Raw genomic sequence first — 25,806 nt, 5'->3', positions numbered from 1 at the left:
TATTGTGTTTACACTTTAGAGTAAGTTTCAGTGAATTATAGATTAAAATTCACCTTTGTGATTTTCTGATATGTTTTCAAATGATTAGGTGATTTTTTTCTACAATTAAGATTTTTCATTACATTTTTATGTCATTGCTCTAGATACAACTTCATGCTACAAAAGTAACTGATATATTTCTCACATTTAAATATTTATTTTATTATATATATTGCTTTCACTCCTTTTTTCCAGTACATTTTTATTTGTTTTTCTTTATGGGAAACTGCCATTTACTATTTCAATCTTTCTTTGGAATGAACCCCCAAACAGTGAAAGCTGTTAATGAAGAATGAGGCTAATTCATTCAACATTTTTTCCCTACTTGAAGGTTGGATGAATGGGGAACATACCTGATGTATATTATATAAATGGTGTGTATACTTGTATTCCAACAAAATAAACCATGATTTGAATATGCACTTCCAATGAACAATATATAGGACACAAGCTTTTTGATGAAGCCTTAACAGTTTTCTGACACCTCTTTTTCCATTTAAATATTTACAACTGTTATCAAATGGTTGATGTGCTTTATATCAGAGAAGCAACCTAAAATTTCCATAGGAAAATAAGTTGTCATTGTACCTGAGATATTGTTTTAAATAATGTATGATAAATACATTTGAAATGATAAGTTTCAAGTTTCTGCTCATATTTTTAGAATGTACATTTTTCCAACTACCTATATGGGTTTTCTTATATTATTTTGTGTGATTTAAATCTTAACCACTTTGATACGCGCATCAACTACAGTCGATAGCCACAGATGAATGCACAGCGACTTTAGCCGACAGCCGTGATATGACTTTTCTAATTTTTCATTTATCAAAAGAAAATTGTGAACATTTAAAAATAACGTAATGAAAATATATATGTATATGTTACCTATTCTGATTTACATTACGAGTAAAGCTGCCTGTAAAATAAAACAAACTTTCAGTGCTTTAAAGGTTTCCTCATCACACAAGAGCAAAATGGATTAGTCGTCAATGCACAGCACAAACTATCGTGCGGACTATGAGTGCCAGCTGTGGGCAAGGTTTCGGGGCCAATGAGCGCTGTACCGAAGTGGTTAATAATTGGGTGTATTTTTGGTGGGGGGCCAAACTAGGTCGTATTCTTCATGAAGCCTTGTACTGCCTGAATGGTAACAAATTGTTCATCAGTAAAAATTGTATTTTGTAAGTGTGCTTGTCAATTTTAAGAGTAAAAATGTATTATATGTTTGAGCTCTGTTATGAATATCGCCAGTTTATATATCTAAGCATATAGATCAGGGTAGGCAGAATGCTAAGTAAATGTGCCCAACTCTTGCTTTTATTTGAATAAATAAAAACACAAATATTTCACATTTTAACCTTCTTCCTAAACAACACTTGCACCAGAAGTATTGATAACTGGAAAAATCTGATGATCAAAAAATTGATCATCTGCAAATGATCAGAGTTTGAGGTCAGTGTATTTTTCTTACTAACCCCAAGGGGTTAGCAGTGAAGAGAAAGAGGAGAAAAAAGTTAGAAAACTCAAAAACTGTATCTTTAAACTTTAAAACAATAATTTGTAATAACAAACTCATAATCCTGTAACTTCTCTCAATACTTTTGCTTTGGTAAAAGAGATGCCACTTAATTTTTGAAATTCACAATGTGATATTTGTGAATAGCTGATGAAGGATATTATTGTGAATTGCAATAAATAGGACAAGGCTCATATGCCACCCACAAACATAAAACAAAGTAATGCACTTCAGATAGAGTGGATTGCAATTATAAGGCATATATATTTTGATTACATTATAAAATTTTTCAATACATTTAGAAAAAATGATAACCTAGCAATGTGAATTATTTGTTCTTACTATCCTACAAAAACAATGTTCTTATGCTTTAAAAGCTTTGTGCAGGATTTAATTTTTCATGTTTTTATGAGCAACCATCCAAAAATATTCAATCATTACTTGATCAATGTAACCACATGCAATACTATCTTGCAAGTTTTGATTTAGTCCAAAGATGGTGCTTTGGCACACTGAATACTTTCTACTTAAGAAACTTGAAAGACCTTTGGAAGTAATGTCTTTCTGACTCTCTCATCCTTCTGTCTCCCACTCCTCTTTCTTCCCCAAATTAAGTCATAGACATAGTAATTCCTCTCTTCCAAGGTGGGTTATAGAAACTAGAATTCCTCCTCCCCAAAGCAAGCCATAAAACCTAGATGGGTTGACCTTCTCCCCTCTCCCTTGAAGGCTCTTATGTGACAGGTGTCGTGTCCTGTACCTAGAGAGAAGGAATATCACATAAAAAAGCCAAGAAGAATCTGAACAGGAACGCCTTGCTGGGTTTCCTCACCTTGATTTATTAGATTTACCCTTTTTGTACAATCACATTTCTACCGGATTGTCTATTTTTCATTGAACCTATGCATAAAAATAGACAATTTTTCATAGGTCTTTGTTCTTCATTTCTGAAGCCTTCTGCATCACATAAAACTTTGATTAAATAAATTTTGTATGCTTTTCTCTTAACCTATCTTTTGTTATAATAGTATCGGCTGTGACCCTTATGATGTGTAAGGAAATGTAGCACCCATTTTGCCCCTACAACATGACCCATCCCAATCCCAGGTGATAACCCTTTTCAGGCTGAATTGAAGCCAATCATTCCACAGTATTTCATCTGAGACTGATATTTAAATCAGTGTCTCTCAGATTTGATGGGAAACAAAAATATTCTAAGAAAAATGTTCAAATTTTTCAAAATATCCCAAAATTAACTAAGAAATTATTCAAGTAGATCCCTAATGATTATTTAAATTAGTTTAACTATATAAGTACATAGATCTGGAAAAGCATAAAACATGTTATAAACTCATCCTTATAGGTCATTTAAAAACAAAATTCAAAACAATAATATGGAATGTTATTTTGACATAATGGAGGATATTATTTTGTCAAAGCTGAATCACAACTTGTAATGTCAATATGGTAATGATGATAGAGCATGAAACATTTGAACTTGGCATACATAGATTGCCATGTGATTATTTGATTCTCTCATCATTTTTCTCCATTTACACTCCTGCGATATCCCTTGGCTTTTACTTGACAAAGATAGATGTTCACATGTTAAATATTCCTCTGCACATTTCTCATTTGCCTGTGGCAATCGAAGTAATCCTATACTATTTTGCATCAACATAGTTGAGAAAAAAAAGCAAACATTAGTGCAAATATTACATGGAAGTATTCCATCATAAGGTGATTATACAAAAGATCTAGAATATGTTTCTACTATTTTTAAGTATTAACATGAAATGAAAACACAACCCATACAAACTATCATAAATAATTTGTGGACTCCCAAAATGCTGAACCAAAATGAAAAACAAAAATAACTAGCTTAATGAAAGTGTGCTTTATTCATAACCAAGTGAAATCGCCAGCTGGTGCTAAGACCTCATGGAGGCAAAGGGGTCTGCCATATTGAAGTAGAACTTTGGGTTCTCTTAAAATCAGTCTATAGACACAACCATATTTCAATTAGTTTATGAAATATGTCTCACAATTACTGCAAAACTGTCACACATACTTTGTGCATGTCATTGGCACCTTCAAAAAAGTCTACTGTTATAGTTTAAACTCTTAAATAGACTTCTAACCTTTTGCTCTCTCTAACTGCTTTGTCTCCTTTCTTCCAAGAGATGGTTGGTTTTGGAGAGCCTTGGGGTTTGCACTCTATGACAACTTCTCGGCCTTTGGTAACAATTATTGTTTTCTTCAGTTGATTCATTGCAAAAGTAGGAGCTGAAGCTATTAAAAAGAAAATGTTAGTTCTACCAGAATCAATGACAATAATCTCTAATGGTTGGTTCATGAAGATTTTGCTACTTTTTCTTTTGGGATACATTTCTTATAAAAATCATAAGATATATATGCATAAAAAGGCATTAAGTCAAAATTTTAATTTATTATTAATTAATAGATATTATACTGGTTCCATTAGCAAGTGATGGTTTCATACAAGTTGAGATCCACAGGTAAAGGCTTTTTGAAAAATGACATGCTTTATGATTAGCTACTTCTGTGACATGCTTTATGATTAGCTACTACTGTGAAACACTAATGAACAACTTGGGCAAAAGGTCAAGAGGACAATCAAAGAAGTCTATTTGGATTTCCTTTGGAAAGATGGAGGTTACCTGTGAAGAAGACAATCCTGTGTCTTTCATTTTTATATATGAATTGTAATTTAATACATATATTACTTTTATCTTATAAAAATTAAATGTAATTTTAAGATAAACAAATTCTTAAAAAATGAAATTATTTAAATTTCAATTAAAATTTTTTATTTATTTGTTGGTAAATTTATTAATAATTTACCTAGCTCTGATCATTCATTAATATTATAGTTTTTATTGGATTTTTATCAAGAGACTTTTAGATCTAAAAGAGAGCCTGAAAGATATGACTACGAGTCTATAGTATCTGAGACATTTTATACCACACTGATAATTGTATAAGTATTTCTTAAGTATTTTATGTCCACCATATAGCAATATAATGTATAGGATAACAGCATTAAAACAGATTATAAGTATGTAATTGATACTTATTAAGAGACTGAAAAAAATAAAGAAACTTATGGGGAAATTGCAGGTAACATTTTTGGTTACCTAATGAGAATAGAATTTCAAAATTAAATATATGTCTAGTGAATGAGAAGGGTTTGAGAAGTATTTCCAGGTAAACTATTAACTAGGTGAAGACTGAATCAGTTTTTAAATTCAGAGATAGTGAAATATGATTTGAAAAAAGGTACATTGATATTTGATTGGTTAAGGTGTAGGAGATTAAGACCTGAAATCCTGTATCTAATTTGGATGGATTGTTTGTAATATGGAGAGATTTTAAGAGCAAACATTCATAATTCAATAAATTGATTTGTATTACATTTAGCTGATGTATAAATGGTTGGTTTACAGATTCCTGATATCTTTGAGGTTTATGTTAATGTTATGCTTTGGGAATTTAAATGGGGAGTAGAATGTACACTTGGGCTTCTGCCCACTTTGGGGAGACAGTGAGTTAGTTGCTCTGTATTACAAACATCCCAGAACAAAAGTTTAGATAACCATCAAAGTGTGAAACATAAAATCCTTCCCAGTGGCCCAAATATGCTCATTCTGGGTAGTCCACTCTACTAAATTGATTCTTTCCTGTAGCATTTAATAGTGAAGTAGTGCTAATACCTGGATTATATTGTGATCAAGGGTGTAACCCTAGGAGCCAGTCGTGCCTGGCCTCAGGAAGGCTTTCCCTTTTATGTAAGGATGATAATAGTTGGTACTCCATGAGGAAAGAGTAATTTATCCTATAGTCCTGTCTTGCAGGAGCCACACACCTACTGGAACGTAGGAGCTGCTTGGGAAAATAGGAAGCATTGCTATAGGAGCAGGGATGGGCTGCTGGAATTCTACATTCTGATCTCCTACCCTCAGGGCATTCTTCTTTGAAAATTAACATATATTTCTTTATGTAATTTTTCAACACCATAGCAAAGACATAGTGTATAAGCCTTTTAAGATTAAAGCTAAAGTTAGAAAAGCCATATAAACAAAAAGTTATGGGACAAACTATACACAGTGTAAACCTGTCTGCTAAAGTTGTAAGAAAATATATCAACAAGACATAGTATTTCTTTTCAAGCCATAAAATAGGTTTTTACAACTGCATTGTAAAACTTCAGTATAGTAAGAATTAGAGCATGAAAAGGAGCAAGGTTTTTTTTTTTCTATTTATTTACTTAGAAATTGCATACCTAGAATCTTCAGCTCAGCACTAGCATAAATGGCTCCATATTTATTTTCTGCCAAACACTGATACATTCCAGCATCTGATTGATTCACACTGTGGATCATCAATACTCCATTAACCATTTCAACTCTACTCTGTAATGGAATAAAAAAAATTAGATCTAGAATGTAAACAAAACATACAGGTTTGATGAGCACTCTTTCCTAGACCCAGAAAAAAAAAATCTGCAAATAATGCAGTTAAACATTATTTGGCAATTTAGCAATGCAAATTTACTGTGCAATTATTTTATTATAAAATGTCTCTTATAAATTATAATTATTTCTTTGTCAAAAAGGAATTATAACTATATTTTCCTGTAGTTATCCTTACAAGTTTTACTTTCAGTTTTGTTTTCAAAATAAGCTGCCATTTTTTTGGTATACTGGTGAGTTTGTGAAATACAATCAGCAGATGATGCCTTTATTTGAATTCCTTTTACAAAGGAGAAGCAGCGATCCACGTGGTAGAAAAGATTGAGGTTGTAGACACATGGGATCAAAATTAAAAGTAGCCCCCGTCATAAAAACAGTCAACAAGTATGTTAATCCAATGAGAGTTTGCCTTTTCTCTCACTTCCCAATAAACTAATACAAATAGAAAATTGCTTTGCAGCTGGATTCTAAACAAAATTATCAGCTAGAAAATATACTTCATTATCAGAAGAAATTTAATATAGAAGATAGAAAATTGAGCATGTGAAAATTAAGGTAAATTAAAGCCAAGAGTACATTTCAAAGACAAATTTTAAATTTGAAATGTTGTTAAGCAACCAAGTGTCTTGTCTACTTAATGCAAGCAAATCACTTTTAAAATCTTAGTGAGCAGTACTTTGATTATATATCAACAGAGATACCAAGTAATTTCAGATGACATCTAAAGTCAGCTAGAAATGGCAGTGAGTCTGTGACAGTCATTGCTAGTTTCCTAAGAATTTATAGAATTGGGAAAAAAGAAGCAATGTATTATTCAAAAATATAATGAGGTAATTGAAATAAAAAATAAAATGTTGCTTATATATTTGTTATATTTATCACTCAAAATACATTAAAAAGCAGAAGTAGGAAATGACTTTCAGTAAAACTAAAGGAGCCTAGTTTATCCTGTGTGAAATATTGTTACGCTAGAACAAGTTAGTAGTTCCCAACAGTACCTGAGATGAGAAGGGTACTCCATTTTTCAGCCAACGATATGTGGGCCTGGGTTTTCCAGTAGCTTTACATTCCCATCGCAGAGGGCTCCCACTGTCTAACTGAGTATCATTCAGTTTTTCTACCCAGTGTGGGTAAGCTGTAAATGTAAGCATTAAAGAAGGATGATTTCATGCCTGAAACACTTTACCAAGTTTAAAATTCACATAGAAAAACTTATTGCATTTTTTTTTTAGCAATTCATGTAACCACAGGTATTTGGAAGAAGCATTACACACAGAATTCTAATTCCTGTACAAAAAAAAAATAGCAGTGAAGATATTTTGATAATTTAAAACATTTTTATAAACTAAGTGAAGTATGTCTTTTTTATTTCTGATTTTAAAGTAAGTGGTTTGATTCTCCCTAAAGCTGGTAAGGAAGTGAGGTACTTAAAGTCATTGCTATTTCAAAGTATTAAGACAGCATTAGCACAGGTAGAAGTAATACAACAGGACCTATTATTGAATAACATTTTTTTCCTAATAGAAACTGAATGACTTTGGAAAAATAGTTTTTGAATTCAGATCTTAATATAAAATTTTTCTTAATTACTTACATACTTACAATAGAATTTCAAAAGAATTTCAAATTTTTAAATTTGTAACTGAGAAAAAATACTTTTATCAAGAGTAAAATACTATTGTAATTGTATGAAATCTGTAAGATACAACTTGAAGTGTTTTTCTTTCACTGGGCAATTTTAAAGAAAAATATTGAATAAAAGTGACTCTTTGTCCACAAATATGCTGTTTAAAACAGTCAAAATAATAAATATTGAACTGAATTTATTATGTGTTTCTGGCAACATTTTTTGGCAAGAAACTGTAAAATATTTTACTTTGTCTCTACTACTGAGGGCTTTGATCATTCATTCATTCATTCATATGTTCATTTATCTCACACTATGTCATCCTTGTTCAATCTTAGAGGCTATTAGGAATACAGAAACAGCTAAGTTCTATCCATAATGAGGTTTTACTGTGATAGAGGCAATATAAGTCATTGTCAAGGCAAAGGATAGCATAAGAAATATCATATATTGAAAGAAACTGCACATGAATATCAGAATAGGGGGTATGAAGGGAAAACAGATGTCTAAAACCAAAACCAGTTTAGAAGGGAGAAGAAAGAGCAAGAAATAAAGAAATTTCATTTATTAAAGGCCAATTCTAGATACTACTATGCCCTAGACACTGAGCTAAATTCTCAATTAATCCCTGTATTATTCTTCCTTAAAACAAATATATAATGTTTTATCAATCAGGAAACTTCGGCTCAAAGATGTTAAGGAATTATTTGTCTCTAAGTGGGAATTCTGTTTTTATTAGCTAATTGGTCTTCTAGCCAATATAGTCTGTTCTTTAAGAAAGCCTACCTTTGGTTTATGACATAGTCAGGATTTGTAGGCCTTGAATACATTCTGTGATTCAACTAGTAAGTCTAGAAACACCATTCAAATATTATTAATATTATCATGATGAGTTTCAAATATTAATCATGATTTTTGTACTTGGCTTCAAAAATCAGTCTCTTTGTAGTTATATGTTATATATGGGAGATCTGCAAAAAGTTCATAGGAAATGTATATTATGAGAAAACTATGCATGGACTTCAAAATTTTTTTGGACCAAAATAAACTCATTAATGTCTGAACAGGATGTAGTTTTAGGCAATAAGAAGGATAAAACATCCCTTTGAAAAGACCAACATAAATCCTGCTAAATTTGAAGCAAAAACAAACATCCAATTTATGGTGAAGTTTGGCTGGAAAAAATATAGTGAAATCATTGGTGCTTTATGCAAAGTTTATGGGGACAATGGCTCAGGGAAATCAACAGTTTACAAATGAATAACTCATTTTAAGAAGGAACAAGACAATGTTGAAGATGAAGCCCACAGTGGTAGACCATTCACATCAATTTGTGGGAAACAATCTTGTTCTTTTCCTAATTGTAAAGGACAGATGATTAACATCATAAATGATAGCCAACACCATACATATCTCAATTTGTTCAGTTTACACAATTCTGACTAAAAAATTAAAGTTGAGTAAACTTTCCACACAATGTGTGCCAAAAGCATTATGCCCAGATCAATTGCAGATAAGAACAGAGCTCTCAGTGGAAATCTTAAACAAGTGGAATCAAGATCCCAAAGCACTTGTTTGAAGAATTGTAAAAAGAGATGAAAAATGGCTTAATCAGTACAATCCTGCAAACAAAGCACAATCAAAGCAATGGCTACCAAGAAGTGGAAGTGGTCCAGTCAAACCAAAAGTAGACCTTTCAAGAGCATAGGTCATGGTGACAGTTTTTTCAAGGCATTTTGGTATCTGTCTTTCTGGATGGCCAAAGAATAACATCTGCTTATTATGAGAGTTTTTTTAGGAAGTTAGGCAAATGTTTAGCAGAAAAACACATGGGAAATCTTCATCAGAGAGTCTTTCTCCATCATGACAATGCTCCTGTTCATTCCTGTCATCAAACAAGGTCAATTTTGTGAGAATTTTGATGAGAAATCGTTAGGCATTCTCCTTACAGTCCTGATTTGGCTCTTTCCAACTCCTTTTTGTTACCTACGTTTAAATATCTTGAAAGGTCTCCCATGTTTCTTCAGGTAGTAATGTGAAAAGGACTGCATTGACATGGTTAAATTCCAAGGGCCCTCAGTTCTTTAGGAATAGACTACACGGCTGGTATTTCTTACACAAGTGTCTTGAATTTTTAGATGTTTATGTTGAGAAACAAACTTTATAGTTTTTATTTATTTTATTTCCATTTTTTCATGAACCTTTTGATGTCTGTTGTATGCTAAAGATACTGATAGGAGTGATGAGATACACAACCTATATTAAACTCTACTTTTAAACTTGGGCTTTCTGTATACTTTCCTATTCGGCCAAACTACTTTATACTATGTATGAGTCTTGTAATCCAAGTAAACCTGTGTACTGTCCCCCAAGCACACAATGTATTTTCTTCAAATTATTCACGCCATGTAAAATGTTGTATATATCTTCCCTGTGACTTTTAATTCTATTCACAATTCAATATTCAGTCTAAATTAAATTAGGAGTATTAATCACAACCCTAAAGGGGAGTTATTAGTATCTTCTCTGGACACTATAGTTCTTATTTACTTGGAAAATAATTACATACCTCTCTTCTGTTGCTGACGTAAATTGTTATTACATTTTTTAGTTGATTACAGTTTGACACGTAGCTAGATCGTGGGATCATGGAGAGCACAGTTGACTTGCCACATATATTTACTTTAGACACAACACTGTCCCATATATAATAGTTGATTATAAAATAATGTTTAAGTAGATTTATTGATGTATATCTTAATATATTATAACTAATGTGGGAGTTAAAAGAAATTAAAATAGATCTTAACAAAGTTACAAAAATGAAAATCTAGTAAAGAAAGAACAGTTAAAATATTAAAATTGAAACAGATTTGACATCTGGAAAACATGTTTCTTCAAACATATTTTGGACTACTTTGTAAAGTGGCCTAATTTAGAGTCCTGATTCTAAAATGAATTTGTCATAGGAGTCAAACAAGTGATCAATGACATGAAAAGGAATTAATTCCTGCTTTTCTTTCTTCAAACTCTTTTTGGGTACCAATATAGGTTCAATGCTTACACTGAGAATAGAAATATAAATATGCCACAATGTCTGTTTGCTATCAGCTCACAATCTAGTGGGTGAGATGCAATTAAAATAGTCTTCAAATTCATTCTATTAACAATTCTATAAATAAATGTGGCTTGTTACAGTGCCCTCAGAATTAGAAAATGCTATCAACTTATCAATTCTTCACAAATAAAAGACAGATTTTGTTTCAGATCTTGCTGCTTTTAACTATGATTCTTCCTAGTTTATAAATCTTTGTGTCAAGCTATGTAGTATGTACAGGACCCATATATCTATTTATATCTATCATTATATCTATCTCTACCTCTGTATCTGCATCTATTTCTATTCCTATATCAATATCTACATCTATATCTAGGACACATAATAACAAAAAATAAACTGAAACAAATCACAATTGTAACTCAGTGATATAACTTGGTTGTTTCCCAAGATGTCATATATATAAACTGCTCATTAATTGGTTTAATACAAAAGTTTTGGAGCAAGCCCAGACAGAAACACACGAGCACACATATATATATACACACACACATGCACACACACACAAATGGAATTTGATTGTGCATCATGTTGCAATGAAGTCAAGCCCCATACTGGAGAAATACATTTAATGTCATCATTAAATAAACATTAACTAACATAAAGGCTATGTGAATTTATGAAATGCCATCCTTCATGACACACCTGGAAAAAGTAGGTTATGTTCAACACAAGATCAGCTCGACTTTTACAACAGAGTTTTTTTACATTGCAAGATGTTTTATAAACTACTAGGTCTGTACTGTATGGACCATACCAAAAATGAGTATGTAAATGGACAGTAATAAAATTTACAAAATAAAAAAAATTAAACAATGTATTAAAGACTGAAATAATTTTTCTTAGACCATGATATTAAAAAGACAGCATGGTATTTTTAAGGTTCTTATAACCACAAAATTATTGGTAATATAAAATGAAAAACACAAAAGGTTACATTTAAAAGTTTTCTTTGGCAGGGGACTGCAGGTAACTAAAGGGCACTGGCTTTGGGTTCTGAATAATAACATGAGGTGAACAGACACCAAGACGTGGTCTGCATTGTGGGGAGTCTTGGATCTATCTGCAAAAGAAAATGGCAGGTTGGACCACATTTAAAATAAACCTAGTAACTTCTTTTATCTAGCTTTTGTCAGGCCACCTATTTTAGGGTATGGAAAACTGAGAGACATATGGCCCTTTAAACTCAGAAGCTGTTAAAACCTCACCAGATGCACTGTACTTATATAATGAATTTGAGCTTCGGATCAGTCTCTGGGTTACATTTTTTAAAACACTAAGCAGATGTGCATAAAGAAAATTCTTGCTTATTATCACTTGTCATTAGAAATTCTGTAATTCTCTACTGATAAATGCTAAGTGTTATTGGCTTCCTTTGTTGCTTTTGTACCCTTAAGTATTACGGAGTCAACATACTTCATCCACATAGATCACTTTCAATATTATGACTCTCAGCTCAGGGAGAGAGGGAACATGTTATATTGGAAAGATTATACAGTTGGAGGTGAATATAGGTTCAAATTCTAACGCTGTCATGCCTTTGCTCTAATATGTGACTGAGAATGAGTTACTTAACTTTAATGAGTCTCATCTGTAGATGGTAATTCCTATTTCAATGGGCTACTATGATGATTAAATATAATATATATTGATTACTTTCCCCCAGCCATTGCTCATGCATAATATTCAACTTCATTTTTCTATCAGCTGTGAACATATACATGGTACCATTTTTATGACAACAGTAGAATTCAAGGTAAGATTTTTTTCTCCAAAGAAATAGCATTGAAAAAATTACTTTATGTATTATTGAATTTATATCAGGAATCAGGAATGTATAATTTTATCTCATTTGCTACAGTAAATCTTTAATGGGTTTTAATAGCTAAAACAACATAAAATCATGCTTAATATAAACACAATTTTGAAGAAAATAAAAATAGAAAGGCAAAACTAGTGGCAAGGATTTTAATATATCAAACAGTTGTCTCTAACATTAATAAAATATATCTAGCAAGTAGGAATATATAGCAAGTAGTATTCCTTTGCTGGATATTCAGAGTAACTTAATTTTCTTTTAAGTATTCTGATTACAGGTGTATTTTAATAGTGATATATTGATAGTCTAAATAGTAAATATAAACTACCTAGAGCTCATAGTGACAGTGTCTTTACAGAATGACAAGTTACTAGTTGGTAGGGCACATGATATGTATTTAAACTCATAACTCACACATCTTTATATAATAATATTTTCTGTACATAAAATACCTCCCATTGTGAGAATTCCTTAAAATATAAAACTGTTTAAATAATGCTTGGATTTCTTTCCTTCCTTTCTCTCTTCCTTCCTGCCTTCCCACCTTTCTTTATTTTTTCCTCATTCTTTCATCCTTTCCTTTTTAATTAAGGGCTTTACCAAGCAAAAATTAAACTTATATTGGAAAAATTAAAAAGGTATATATTATGTGACTAGTTAAAACCACATCTTTTTGATAAATCATCAGAAACTAGAAGGAATAGAAATAATCAAAGAGATAATTTAACCCATAAAAGTACTCTACATTATAAACAAAAGTTACATTCAGTAGAATAATAGTGAATTATTCTAATGTTAAATTATTTTTAAAATTTTTGTATTTCGATTTTTTCTAGTTTGTTTTTCCCTTTTAAAATTATTTCTCAAACCTGATTATGTTATATTAGATATGTAAGTTTAATTTTTATTTAACTACCACAAACTTCTTTATGTTGTGTCATTTTTTATGTTTATGATATAAATGCTTCGTTATAAACAATAACATATGTGGCTTAAATTTATGTCTACCATCTATATTAGCACTCACTTTTGCAAAGCTTTGACAAAAAAAAAATGAGCTGCCTTAGAATTCTGGTTTATTCTTTTTATCTAATAGCTAAACAAGTAAAGCATTCCTGTAATTACATCTACAAGAAGAAAATGAGCTATAGGAAAGATTGTTTATGTTTTCAGTACCCTGTGAATATTGACTATTTGGATATAAAAATGGTCCTACTCTACTTTTTCCAATAGGTAAAGCTCAAGTTAGAGAGCTTCCAACAGTAATCCATTTTACTGAGAGAGGATGCTAAACATAAACCATGGATACAGTGGAACATCCATGCACCATGCTTTCTATACCTACTGCCAGTTAGGTAGAAACGTTGACCAAGATCCTGTCTGTATTTTATAGAGTTTGAGGGAGGGGAAAGCCCTCATGTCCAATATGACAGTTTTAAAAATACAAAAGTCAGATGAACATATGATAACAGATACTTCTGGAAGTGAAACAGGGCACTGTTCATGATTGTTACAGGACAACAGAAGTAAACTGGGATTATCTAGGGCAAATCGAAGTATATGGCCACCTGTAGAGTCTGCTAGGAAGCCACCCTAAGTATGGGGTATAGTGAGAGGTCACATGGTTTTAGTATACCTTGCTCAACTGTCAGAAATACATACCAAGTAGCTAGCCGGCCCAGTTACTCTTTCTAGGCAATGGTCTAGATTATTTTTCTATTCAAAGTGATGCATGCTTTGGGTATGTGTGTTATAATTGTGCATGACAAGGAGAGCCCACAGATTGTTTCTTAGTAACTCTCTCACCAGAATGTACTCCAGTAATATGGAATAAAAACAATTGTTTTTCTACGTTCCTGGCAACAGTCATTAGTGCCTATGAAGTAAGTATCTGGGGTGAGCCAGGGAGCAGGTAGAATAGGGCAAAGCAGGAGCCTTCTCAGACTGTACAATCTAATTCTGTTAATATTTAAGTGTGGGTTATTCTTCACTGCAGAGAGATCTGGGACTTTCTTTCAATAGCCTTCAGAGTAGCAGGCATTCTTTGTATTTTTATTTTGTGATTTTGAGTAGTAAAATTCTAGTTGAACTCTTGTCTTCCACTATCAGATTTTTATCTGTGCGGAGGGACTAGTAATACTTCATGCTGTTGCTGTGAGGATAAAATGACATAATGTATTTGAATGTTAATCGTTGTTCCATTGGGTACAGAAGCAACATTTTTTTCCCCTACAGCTATAGAGTTGTCATAATGATTTAATTATGAACAGTTATGAACTTTGTGGATTTCACCCAAATATAACATCTATGACCTAAAAATAACCAAAGCAGTCGTGATATTTCAATCTTCGAAACTTCTAAATGACTCCATTTCCCTTTCTTCCAGGATGCCTTCCCCTGTGTAGCCTCTAAGGAACTGATCCTCTCTAAAGCCTTCCCTGAGTCATCTGAGTAGAGTGCCACACTCCCCTATACTTGGCACATGCCTTTATGACAGCACACAGCATGCTCTGCTCTAATTTGGGGCTTGTTGGTCATCTTAGCCAATGGACCATGAGTTCCTTCAAATCTCTATTGCTAGCATGTAGAACAGTAAGTTGCACTTAACAAACAGTAATTGAATGAATGAATGAATAAAATGTGCAATGCATATTCAATTTGGTTAGAGTGCTGAATTCCTAAAGGAGTTGTTAAAGATAAGGAAAGACAGTTTTAATTCAGATATTAATATTTCAAAATACTCTTCAAGAATTCCTGTAATAGACATTAAGCTTTTAGAAGAACTGATCCTGAGATACAGTGACTGTCAGTGACAATGGTTTCCTGGAGGAATCAGCCAATACACAATTGGGATAACTGGGTATTCAAAGCATCTATGTTTGTGTATATCAGTGCTATGGGTTATTGCATTTCTTTCTTTTTTAGTGTCGCCATCTGGGAAATGAAAATATTATCACTTACCCCTTATGTATATTGTAAAAGCAAATATGAAAAGTGGATACAATTTGTGATTCTTAGAAATAAATATGAGATAGCAAATCTTTTGAACTAGATTTTCCGAATTCTTAGACACAACCTGGTTGACTCTTTGGCATTTTAGGACAATATAAACACTTGCAGGCTGTAGAGGCTCTTTATCATACAGATGTATTAATTTAGGCCAGATGTCAGCAAACTCTCTATAAAGGACCTAATAGCAAATATTTTAGTTTTTGCAAAACAGATGTTCTTTGTCTCTACTTAATTCTGCCACAGAGAGGCAAAAGCTAACATAGATAATATATAAACAAATGGGTGTGTGTTCTAATAAAATTTTATTTACAAAAATAGCAACTTGGCAGGATTTGGTTCATGGGCAATAGATTTTCACCCCTGATTCAGGGATAGTGCTAGAAAAGATTAATAAAGTTTATAAGATTTTCAACTTATCAGAGGGTGTTGTTGATGCCAGGAAAACATCGCATTTTTAAGCTTGTAAATTCTGTATGTTGTACAAAGAGACTGATAATTCCCCATTCGTTTTTAATTTAAAGCATTTCTATGTGTAGGGTAATTTTACATGATATTTTACCATGCAAAAGAAGTATAATGATGAATTATTACTTGTTTTTTCTGTATATAACCAACAATCCTAATTTAAATTAGTTTGCATTTTCAGTTTGAGTCTTGGAACTAGGGCATCATGCTTTGCTGCAAACACTTACTGTATACTTGTAATTGTCCACGAAAAGAATTTTTTCCACGTGAGTTTTCAGCTCTGCACTCATATATGCCTGCATCATCCAGCTGTACGTTTGGTATTTCCAGCACTGCCTGAGATTTCCGCAGACGTGCTTTACTAGGAATATAACCATTAACCTTCATCCATGTGATTGTTGGAACGGGGCTACAATAGGGAGCAAAAATACTGTTAATACACTTTCCACTATTAGGAACATAGATTCTGTTATCTGGTAACTTGAGCACTTAATAGGCTGAGTGCAATAAAATGTAATCACAATTAAGGACCATGTGCTGGTTGATATACTTCACTTTCCATGTGGATTGCCTAGTAAGTAGTTAGATTATAAAAAAGTAGTTTCCTTTTCTTTCATATTTCAGAAAAGCAATCCAGAGACAATACAGTATAGATTTTAAGAGATTATACTTTATTTTTTAAAACGTCATTATATTTTTTAATTACAAAAGTAGTTTATTGAAATTACAAATATAGGATTATTGCAATGAGTCAAACAAAAAGGTAATGAATTAAATAAATTAAAAACTTTTCCCGCCCCATCCCTGCAAATCTGTCTTTCTGCAACAACAAATACTATTTACATGTAATCTCCTACGTGTCTTTATGATGCATATATTCATACATCTGAGTTTTTTGTGTTTTGTTTTTTAAAAGATGTAAATCTTGAATACTTGGTATTTTATTATTAAAAGACTATATTCAATAAATATTGGCCTGACTTATTCTGGTTAATAACTATATACTGTTCTATTTTATAGCTATACCAGAATTTAATCAGCTGCCCCCTGTAGTTAAGACATCTAGCATAGCCCAGTTCTGTTTCCTTTTTTTTTACAACTAAAAATCAATGCTGTTATAAACAACCTTGTATATATTTTGTGCACTATTGCTTTTATTTTCTGCGGCAAACATTCATAAAACTGGGATTAATGGATCAAAGGGCATGAACATTTTTCATGTTAATAAATATTGCCAGATTGTTTTTCAATAATATAGCAGCAATTCCCACACCTATAAGTATTATATGATACTATTTTCCTATATCCTTGCTAATATTGTGTGTGATCAATTTGTTTAATTTTGTTCATATTGATAGGTGAATAAATGGTAATTTGTTGCTTATTTAATTAATATTTCCTTGAAATCTAAGAAAGTTGAACATCTTTTCATAGTTTTATTGGCCATTTGCAAATGCATTTCTGTGAATTGTTTCTTCTGTTATTTTTCTTTCATTTTTATATGCTTATTTGCACTATTTAATTTCTTAGACTTCTTTGTGTATTAAGGCCATTAAGACTTTGTTTCTCAGAAATATTCCCCACTAGTGTATGGTTAGCCTCTGATGGCATCTGTGATACAATTTTATAAACTTTTCGGGGAGAAACAAACATATCTATAGTTTCCTCCATGACTGCTGAATTTTTTCTTGTTTAGGAAATTATCTCTAAACTCAAGTTTTTCAGTATTTTCTGTAGTATTCTTGGTAGCATTTTTATCACTTTAAAATATTTGGATCTTTAATCCATCTAAACTATATTTACCTTTTTTTGGTGTGAGATAGGAATACAACTAATTATTTCAGCATCAATAAATAAGGAAAACTCCTTTTTCCACAATATTTGAAATGCTGCGTTTGTCAAATAATTGGTTTCCACATATTTGAAACTGTTTCAGGCTTCTCGGTTCTGTTCCACTGATTTATTTAGTACTATTTATATTTAATACATTTTATGCTCTGGACACAGTCGAAGTTCTTTCAGTCAGATTTTTTACTACTTTTTTCCACATCTTCTGATCCAGAAATATATCCCTCTGTGTTTCCAATCATATCTGTTAATCCTACTAATCTTTTGAGATTTGTCCTAAATGCCTCCTATTTAGCAATGTCCTTATTTGTGCAGTTAGCTAGAATTTTTTTCTTTTAAATAACAAAGTACTTTGTGTATCCCATTTATATCTCTTGTATAACTATCTACCATAGATTATAAATGCTAAGAGTAGGATATTTTTTTTTTTTTTTTTTTGAGACTGAGTCTCGCTTTGTTGTCCAGGCTAGAGTGAGTGCCATGGCGTCAGCCTAGCTCACAGCAACCTCAAACTCCTGGGCTCCAGCGATCCTTCTGCCTCAGCCTCCCGAGTAGCTGGGACTACAGGCATGCGCCACCATGCCCGGCTAATTTTTTATATATATATCAGTTGGCCAATTAATTTCTTTCGATTTATAGTAGAGACGGGGTCTCGCTCTTGCTCAGGCTGGTTTTGAACTCCTGACCTTGAGCAATCCGCCCTCCTCGGCCTCCGAAGAGCTAGGATTACAGGCGTGAGCCACTGCGCCCGGCCGGATATTTTTATATTATTTTTTCTTATAGGAGTTATAGCAATGTTCACTATTATAAATAAGGCTATGATAAGCACCCTGTGTATCTTTGAAAACCTATTTGATTTTTTCCTTAGGAGTAAAATATAAAATGGCATTTCTGGCTTAAGGAGTTAGTAATTTATGCTTATTTGTTTAGGCATATATATTCAATAACCAGAAATGTTAAATCTTGCATTTTGGAATAACTCTTACATCAGTATGGCATACTATTCTTTTACTAGAATTGATTTGTGATTTTTTTTTTTAATTTAGGATTTTTGCATGTATATTCAAAGGTGACATTGTCTATAGCTTTTTAGGGTTTTGTGTGTGTGTGCTTGTTTGTTAGTAAGTTCATGGTTGGTCTGTGTACAGATAGCTTTGACAGATGTGGCATTATAATGACGAATGATTGCTTGGTAAACATGCCAGAATTTTCCCATCTCCTATATTCCGTATCAACTTAAATAGTAGGGAAATTACGTTTTCCTTGAAATACTGATAGAACTCCCACAGGGTGTTACCTGGGTCTGCCAACATCAGTTGAGTTAGTTTTTTGATTGTTTTTCCCTAGTTACATTGTGTTTACATTTTTGCTTGTGTTAACTTCAGTAATTCACGTTTTATTAGAAAACAAATTATTTCATCCATAATTTCATTGTTTTAGCAGTGAGATATGTAAATAGGAATTGCTTAAACTTTAAAAAAAATTTCTTAACCATAAGTAGTCACATATTGTAGTTAAGTGTGTGTTCCACAGCCAGACTTCCTGGGTATTAAGGTAGCTCTGCAACTACATGTTATTTAACATTTCATTTCTTCAATTTCCTCAATTGTAAAATATGGTAACAATATTACTACCTATCTCAGAGAATCATTGTGAATGTTAAATTATTTAAAGTTTGCAATTATATGATAATGATCTTTGCATAGTCTTTATAATGTTAATATAATGACTATATGCTTTCTGTACTTTTCCCCTACAGAAGTAGCATTATATGCTGATTAGGACCATGGGCCTTCAGGGAAACCTGGATTCAAATATAATTTAGACACAAAGATGCTATGTGACCAATTTGATTTCCTCATTTGTAAAATGGATATTTTTATTTATTCCTCCAGAATGCAAATGTCTTCAGAGCAGTGAAATCATTTTATTTGTTCAGCACCATGAACCAAAGTGCCTCATATAATGTTTGGTATATTGTTAGTACTTAATAAATGTTTATGAAATAAATGAATAAATGATTCTTATAATATTATTTTGAGAATTAGATAAGTTCTTGTAAATTGCTTTGCAAAATATATGGTAAATTAAGTACCCAATAATGTTAGATATAATGATTTTTAAATGATTAGATTTGTCAGAGACTTATCTATTTAACTGGTCTTTAAAACAAGCATTTTGAGTTTTTGTTATTAGTTTTTGTTTTCATTTATGAGTTCCTGCCTTTTTAATTTATTATTTCTTCTTTCATGATCAGCACATTTATACTACACTATACTATAACTTTTGAGCTGAATTATAAATATAATTATTATTTATGGTGAATAATAAAAGCATAGAAGACTGTCTTTTTCTCATATGTTTTGAAATATAGAGAGAATGACTTACACAGTTTCTACTTTTGGAGCTTGTTGAATCAATCTTTGTAGTCAGATATAGAATTAAGTTTTGTGCAAGTTCTATGTTTATTGTAAAAAAGGAGTATATTTTATTTATGATAAAAAATTTTAAAATTAGCTTTTAGATAGTTTTTGTTCATTGTCATTCAAATACTATTTTAGCATTTTTAAAAATTTTGAAGCAATTTAATCTTCCCTCAGAGCAAATCTCCTATGGAATATTTGTATAATAAAATAAAATAAAATAAACCCACATCAACAGATGCAAAGCTAGTCTGCTTAAAGCAGGAATGAGGATGCTGGACTTGCTTGCTTATTCCTCCACCCCACAGAAAACTATTTCTCTATATCCTTTTCACTTTTGTCCTAATTGATCTGTCCGACAGAGAGAAGTGTGTTAATTTCTACTATTCCCATTACTATTAGTATCTTCTTATATTTCAAAAAGTTTTATTTTGTGTTTTGATTAATTCTTCTCTCTGGAAATAAATGTTCATGAAAGGTAATATTATTTTACAGTTCTAATTATCTTTATCAAAATAAAATGACCCTCTTCATAATTAAATGATATTTTTACTTTAAATTATCTTTTTTTCAAACATTCCATTAACCTCGTGCTCCTTGCCTATTTATTCTCTATTTTTTACCTTTTCTTATGGTGTGCCACTTTGTTTTGATCTGCTTCCCTCTAAACGAAAAGTGGTTAGATTTAATATTTGACCTAAAAATCAGATTTGTTAATCTATGTGTTTTAATGGTGGAATTTGTCTAATTTTGTTGCTCCAATTGATTCAAATTTTCTTCTTCAGTCACTTTGAAATTATCAAATACAGAATAACATGTAATTTCATATAGAATGTTAATAGCTATAAACCTTAGAATAAAAATAATGGATTTAAAAAAGATCAAAGGCCGGGTGCGGTGGCTCATGCCTATAATCCTAGCTTTCTGGGAGGCTGAGCAGGAAGATAGCTGGAGCTCAGGGCATTGACACAGCCTGAGCATAGTGTGACCCCATCTCTACCTAATAACAAAGGAAAACAAAAATTTAAAAAAACACACAAAACCACAAAACCCAGCCAAGCATTGTGGCTCATGCCTGTTGTCCCAGCTACTGGGGAGGCTTAGGCATAAGGATCACTCACAGCCCAGGACTTTGCCTGAGCTACAATCACTGTACTCTACCCAGGGACACCAAGTGACATTCTGTCTCAACAACAACAACAAAAAAATGATCAAGGAAGTTATGACTATAAAAGTAAACATGTGTATTAAAAATAAAATGGAAATTAAAACATAAAAAACATTATGGTATAAAACATAAAACTCAATGGCTGGGCTAAACATCAAATTAAACATAGTTGAAACAATTTTTTCAAAAGTGCTATATGGATTAGAGCTTTATATACATACAGAATGAGGCACTGGGAGACAGGGAGATAGAAAATATGGAAATATTAGTTAATTCAGTCAATATGGTTAACTGGATTAGTTAGTTCATTAGTTAATATGGAAGTAGTTAATTCATCAGTTAATTATACATGTAATATATATAAAATAATAAAACAAAACAAACAACAACAAAAAATATACGTGTAATATAAAGCAAGAGGGCATAAGTCCTGTCAAAGATAATAGATAGAAATTGAGACAGAAATTGAGAGAGAAATTGAGAGAGAAAGAGACAAGAGAAAAAGGAGACTATGTCATGTCTGAAGAGAAATTGGCATAACAGTTTCTTGAGATGATGAAGGATATGAACTCACAATACAGAATACACAGTATATACAAAACATGAGTAAGACCAGAGAATATCAAAGACATATATGAAAAGTAGCCAGGGATGGAGGATGGGCCATCTACAAAACAGCAATGATTAGAATGTTCACTGGCTTTCCAACAGCAGCAATGAAAGCAGAAGATGTTGGAATAGTTATGGTCAATATGTTTAGAGAGAGAAGAAAAAAACGCTATTAACCTAGAATTTGTATCTTGTAAATTTTCCTTTAGAATTGAAAAGGTGATAAAGATATCAGATCTATAAAAATTCAACAAGTTTATCACAAAAAAAGTATAACTAAAGTGTACATACTTCAGGAAGAAGGGAAAAAATTACAAATAACATCAACAACAACAATGTGGGTGTATAAAAAGGAACAGGACTGAAATACTGACTTAAAAGAGCATGTAATTAAAATGGAGGAGTGATTAGAGTTAATGTGTCCTAAAGGTGAAGAAGGATGGTTAAGATATTAGTGAGCTTTAGACTTTAGAACTACATAGTAAAATTAATAGGAAAACCATAAAATAATAGGAAAAAAGAGTATAATTTTAGAAACAAATGGAGCCTGGGAACCTCAGCTCTTCCCCAAATCCATTTATTTTGTGTCTTGGACCCACATTTGCTTTTTTTCTATGCAAATCACTATGATGCTAATTTCTGGCAATAAAGTATAGTGGAATTGTCCAAAAAAAAAAAAAATCTATGAATCTTTACTTGTTTTTTGTTGTTGTTGTTGCTGGGTAAGTCGATATCAATGCCCAGGGCAACTCTGGAAGTCACAGGTTGAAGACAGCAAAACTAAATGAATTCCTAAAGGAGAGGGAAGTATCAACCTATGCTGATCAACAACACTCTTTTTGGATGTTACCCAAATGAGCTACAGATATTTACCTTGCTAAGATCCCTTATCTTATTAACATAAAACTTGCTACATGGAAATGGAAATGAGTTCTGCCATTATAAGATGTTAAATGTTTGTAATTTGCAGAACTGTCAAGATGGAAGTGGTGAGGTTATGATAGTGGAGAATGAGGAGATGAAGTTCCATGGCATGCAGTGCCAAATATTAAGTAAAACTTGCTAGGTTTGTTCCAAGTGGGAACCCAAACAGTATGTGTAGGACAGAATGGGATTAATGCAAAACTTAGGCTTGTAAAAACAATAGCCACAGGAGTCTGGAGAGTCCCAGGGACTTTGTCAATCTAACACAGTGGCAGCCAGCATTCCTTCTCCCTCCCTCCCTGACAGAGATGAAGGCTGTTCCTCCCTAGCTCTCCTGATAAGGACAACACCAGAGCTGAAGGATGGATGTGACAGGGACAGGGTCCTAGAAGTTGGTTACTTAAAGAAACATTTATGACAAGCAGCTGTTCTGGCCCACTTACTCCCCCCAAAAAACCCTCTATAAAACTCGAGGCTTTCTCCTTTTCTCTTGTGGATGCTTTTTCACTTCCACCCATCTGCACCCAGATGCTCAAAATAAACAGCATTTTACTACACATGAGGCTTCGTGAGTATCTCTCTCAGCTCCAGACCTAACAAAACTGTCATTATCCATAGCTTGAAAAGGTAATAAAAATGCTCACTAAGCCTAGGGAAGGAGTTAGAAAATAGAATGTTTAAAAGCATGCGTTATTACTAGCTACATTCATCAGAATATTAGAATCAAGAAATGAGCTCAGAAAAATAGTGATTGGATTGTCAGGAAAATCAATGAGAATAAAAAGAATGCAAATGTGAAGCCTTGATCAGTAGAGCAGATTAATTGCAAAAACGGGCCCAATTCTCCATCACTGTCTATATACACATCCTTTGCCATGCAATTTTGGCGATCAATTTCACCATTGGAAGATTGAGTCTGTTAATCAGTGCTTTCAATATGGCTTGCCTTAAGTCTTGCTTTGGGCATCAGAAAGTAGCTTTAAGATTTTCATGTTTCTGCTCCATCTCTTAGACCCTTGCTTTTACCATGAAAACAATCAGGGTAATCATAATATAGAACATTTCTTTTATCTCAAAATGTTTCCTCATGCCCCTTCCCAGTCACGCCACCGTTGTCCTGGCCAATCAGTGATATTACATCCATAATTTAGGAAACCTGTCTCAGAATTTTAGGTATATTGAATAAGACAGCATGCAATCTTTTGAGTCTGGCTTTTGTCTCTCACCATATGATTTATAAAGATTCATCTATGTTTTTGTGCTTATCAACAGTATATTTCTTTTAATTGCTAAGTAGTATTTCAATGTATGGATATGCCACAATTTGTTTATCCAGACAACTGTTGATTGTTGGACATTGGTTTATCTTTGTTTTTAGGCTGAATAAAATTACTTTGTACATTTTTGTATAAGTTATTTTTGTGGACATATATTCTTATTGCTCTTGAGTAAGTAAATAGGAGTTGAAATCCTGGATTATATGGTAAGGTAAATGTTTAACTGTGTAAGAAGCTGTCAAACTATTTTCTATAGTACTTGAATAATTTTATACATCCACCAACAGTGTATGAAATTTCCAGTTGTTCTACATCCTTGAAAATACTTAGTAGTGTCAATCTTTCTAATTTTAGTCATTTTTAGTTATGCTACATATGGTTTCGATTTGTATTCCTGATGACTAACAATTTTAAGCATTTTTAATGTTTTTATTGGCCATTTGTATATTCAAATATTTGGTTCATTTTTATATTGTATTTTCTTCCTGGTATAGAGAAGTAAAAGTTATTTGTACATACTTGATATAGGTCCTTTGTCAAATATTATTACAAATATTTTCTCCTAATCTGAGCTTGCCTTTTCATTTTCTTACCAATGTCTTTTGAAACAATGAGGTTTTAATCTTGATGAAGCCTTTGTAATCACTTTTAGTGCTTTTTTGTGTTCTATCTTAAGGAATATTTCTGATTCCAGAAAATCTGAACTGAATATTTCCTTTTATGTTCTGTTCTAGTTTTACATTTAGGGTTATAATCCAATTTAAGTTTATTTTTTGTTTTTGATATAGGACAGGGTTAAAGGATCAATTTATTCAACATGGATATCCATATGTTTCACCACTATTTATTCAAAACATTATCTTTTCACCACTGAATTACTTGACATTTTTGTGACAAACCTAATTGACCTTAGATAAGTAGGTCTATTTCTATACTCTCTTGTGTTCCATTAGCATATAAGCCTGTCCTTATGCCAATTACTCATTTTTTGATTATTATTACATATCGAGTAAATTTTCGGTAAATTTTGAAATCAGGTAGTCTTTTAAGTTTGTTCTTGTTCTACAAAGTTGATTTGCCTATTCTATCTTTGAATTTCCATGTAAGTTTCAAAAGTAGCATGATAATTTCTGTAAAAAATAAAAGCCAGTTGGGATTTTGACTGGATTATGTTGAATCAATACATAACTTTGGGGAGAATTGGCTTCTGAATACTATTGACTCTTGTAATACATGAACATGCTATCTCTCCTCATTTATTTGAATATTCTTTCATTTCTCCCAGAAATGTTATGCAATTTCTCAGTATACAGGTCTTGTGCATATCTTGTTTAGTTTACTCATTTTAAGGCTTTTTTGTAGATTCCTTAAAATAGTCTATATACACATCCATGCCATCTGCCAACAGATAGTTTTACTCCTTCCTTTTCTATCTCAAAGGTATTTTTTTTTAATGCCTTGCTGT

The 25,806-nt window shown here is 32.1% G+C and overlaps 1 protein-coding gene across 2 annotated transcripts in view; it reads right to left on the bottom strand.

The window, feature by feature from the left end:
- CNTN5 (contactin 5) overlaps positions 1-25,806 on the bottom strand; it is a 1,190,057-nt gene that overhangs the window by 249,429 nt on the left and 914,822 nt on the right. For both annotated transcript variants that reach the window (XM_076002462.1, XM_076002463.1), the window contains exons 10-13: positions 16,320-16,501; positions 7,050-7,186; positions 5,862-5,991; positions 3,700-3,850 (exon numbers count right to left, since the gene is read on the bottom strand). In XM_076002462.1, coding sequence (XP_075858577.1) covers positions 3,700-3,850; positions 5,862-5,991; positions 7,050-7,186; positions 16,320-16,501 — 600 coding nt within the window. The remainder of the gene's footprint in view (positions 1-3,699; positions 3,851-5,861; positions 5,992-7,049; positions 7,187-16,319; positions 16,502-25,806) is intronic.

The sequence above is a fragment of the Microcebus murinus genome, chromosome 4 (genome assembly GCF_040939455.1).
Source record: "Microcebus murinus isolate Inina chromosome 4, M.murinus_Inina_mat1.0, whole genome shotgun sequence".
Classification (NCBI taxonomy): Eukaryota; Metazoa; Chordata; class Mammalia; order Primates; family Cheirogaleidae; genus Microcebus; species Microcebus murinus.
Note: the sequence above shows the minus strand (reverse complement) of the source record. Positions and strands in the feature narration are given on the sequence as shown.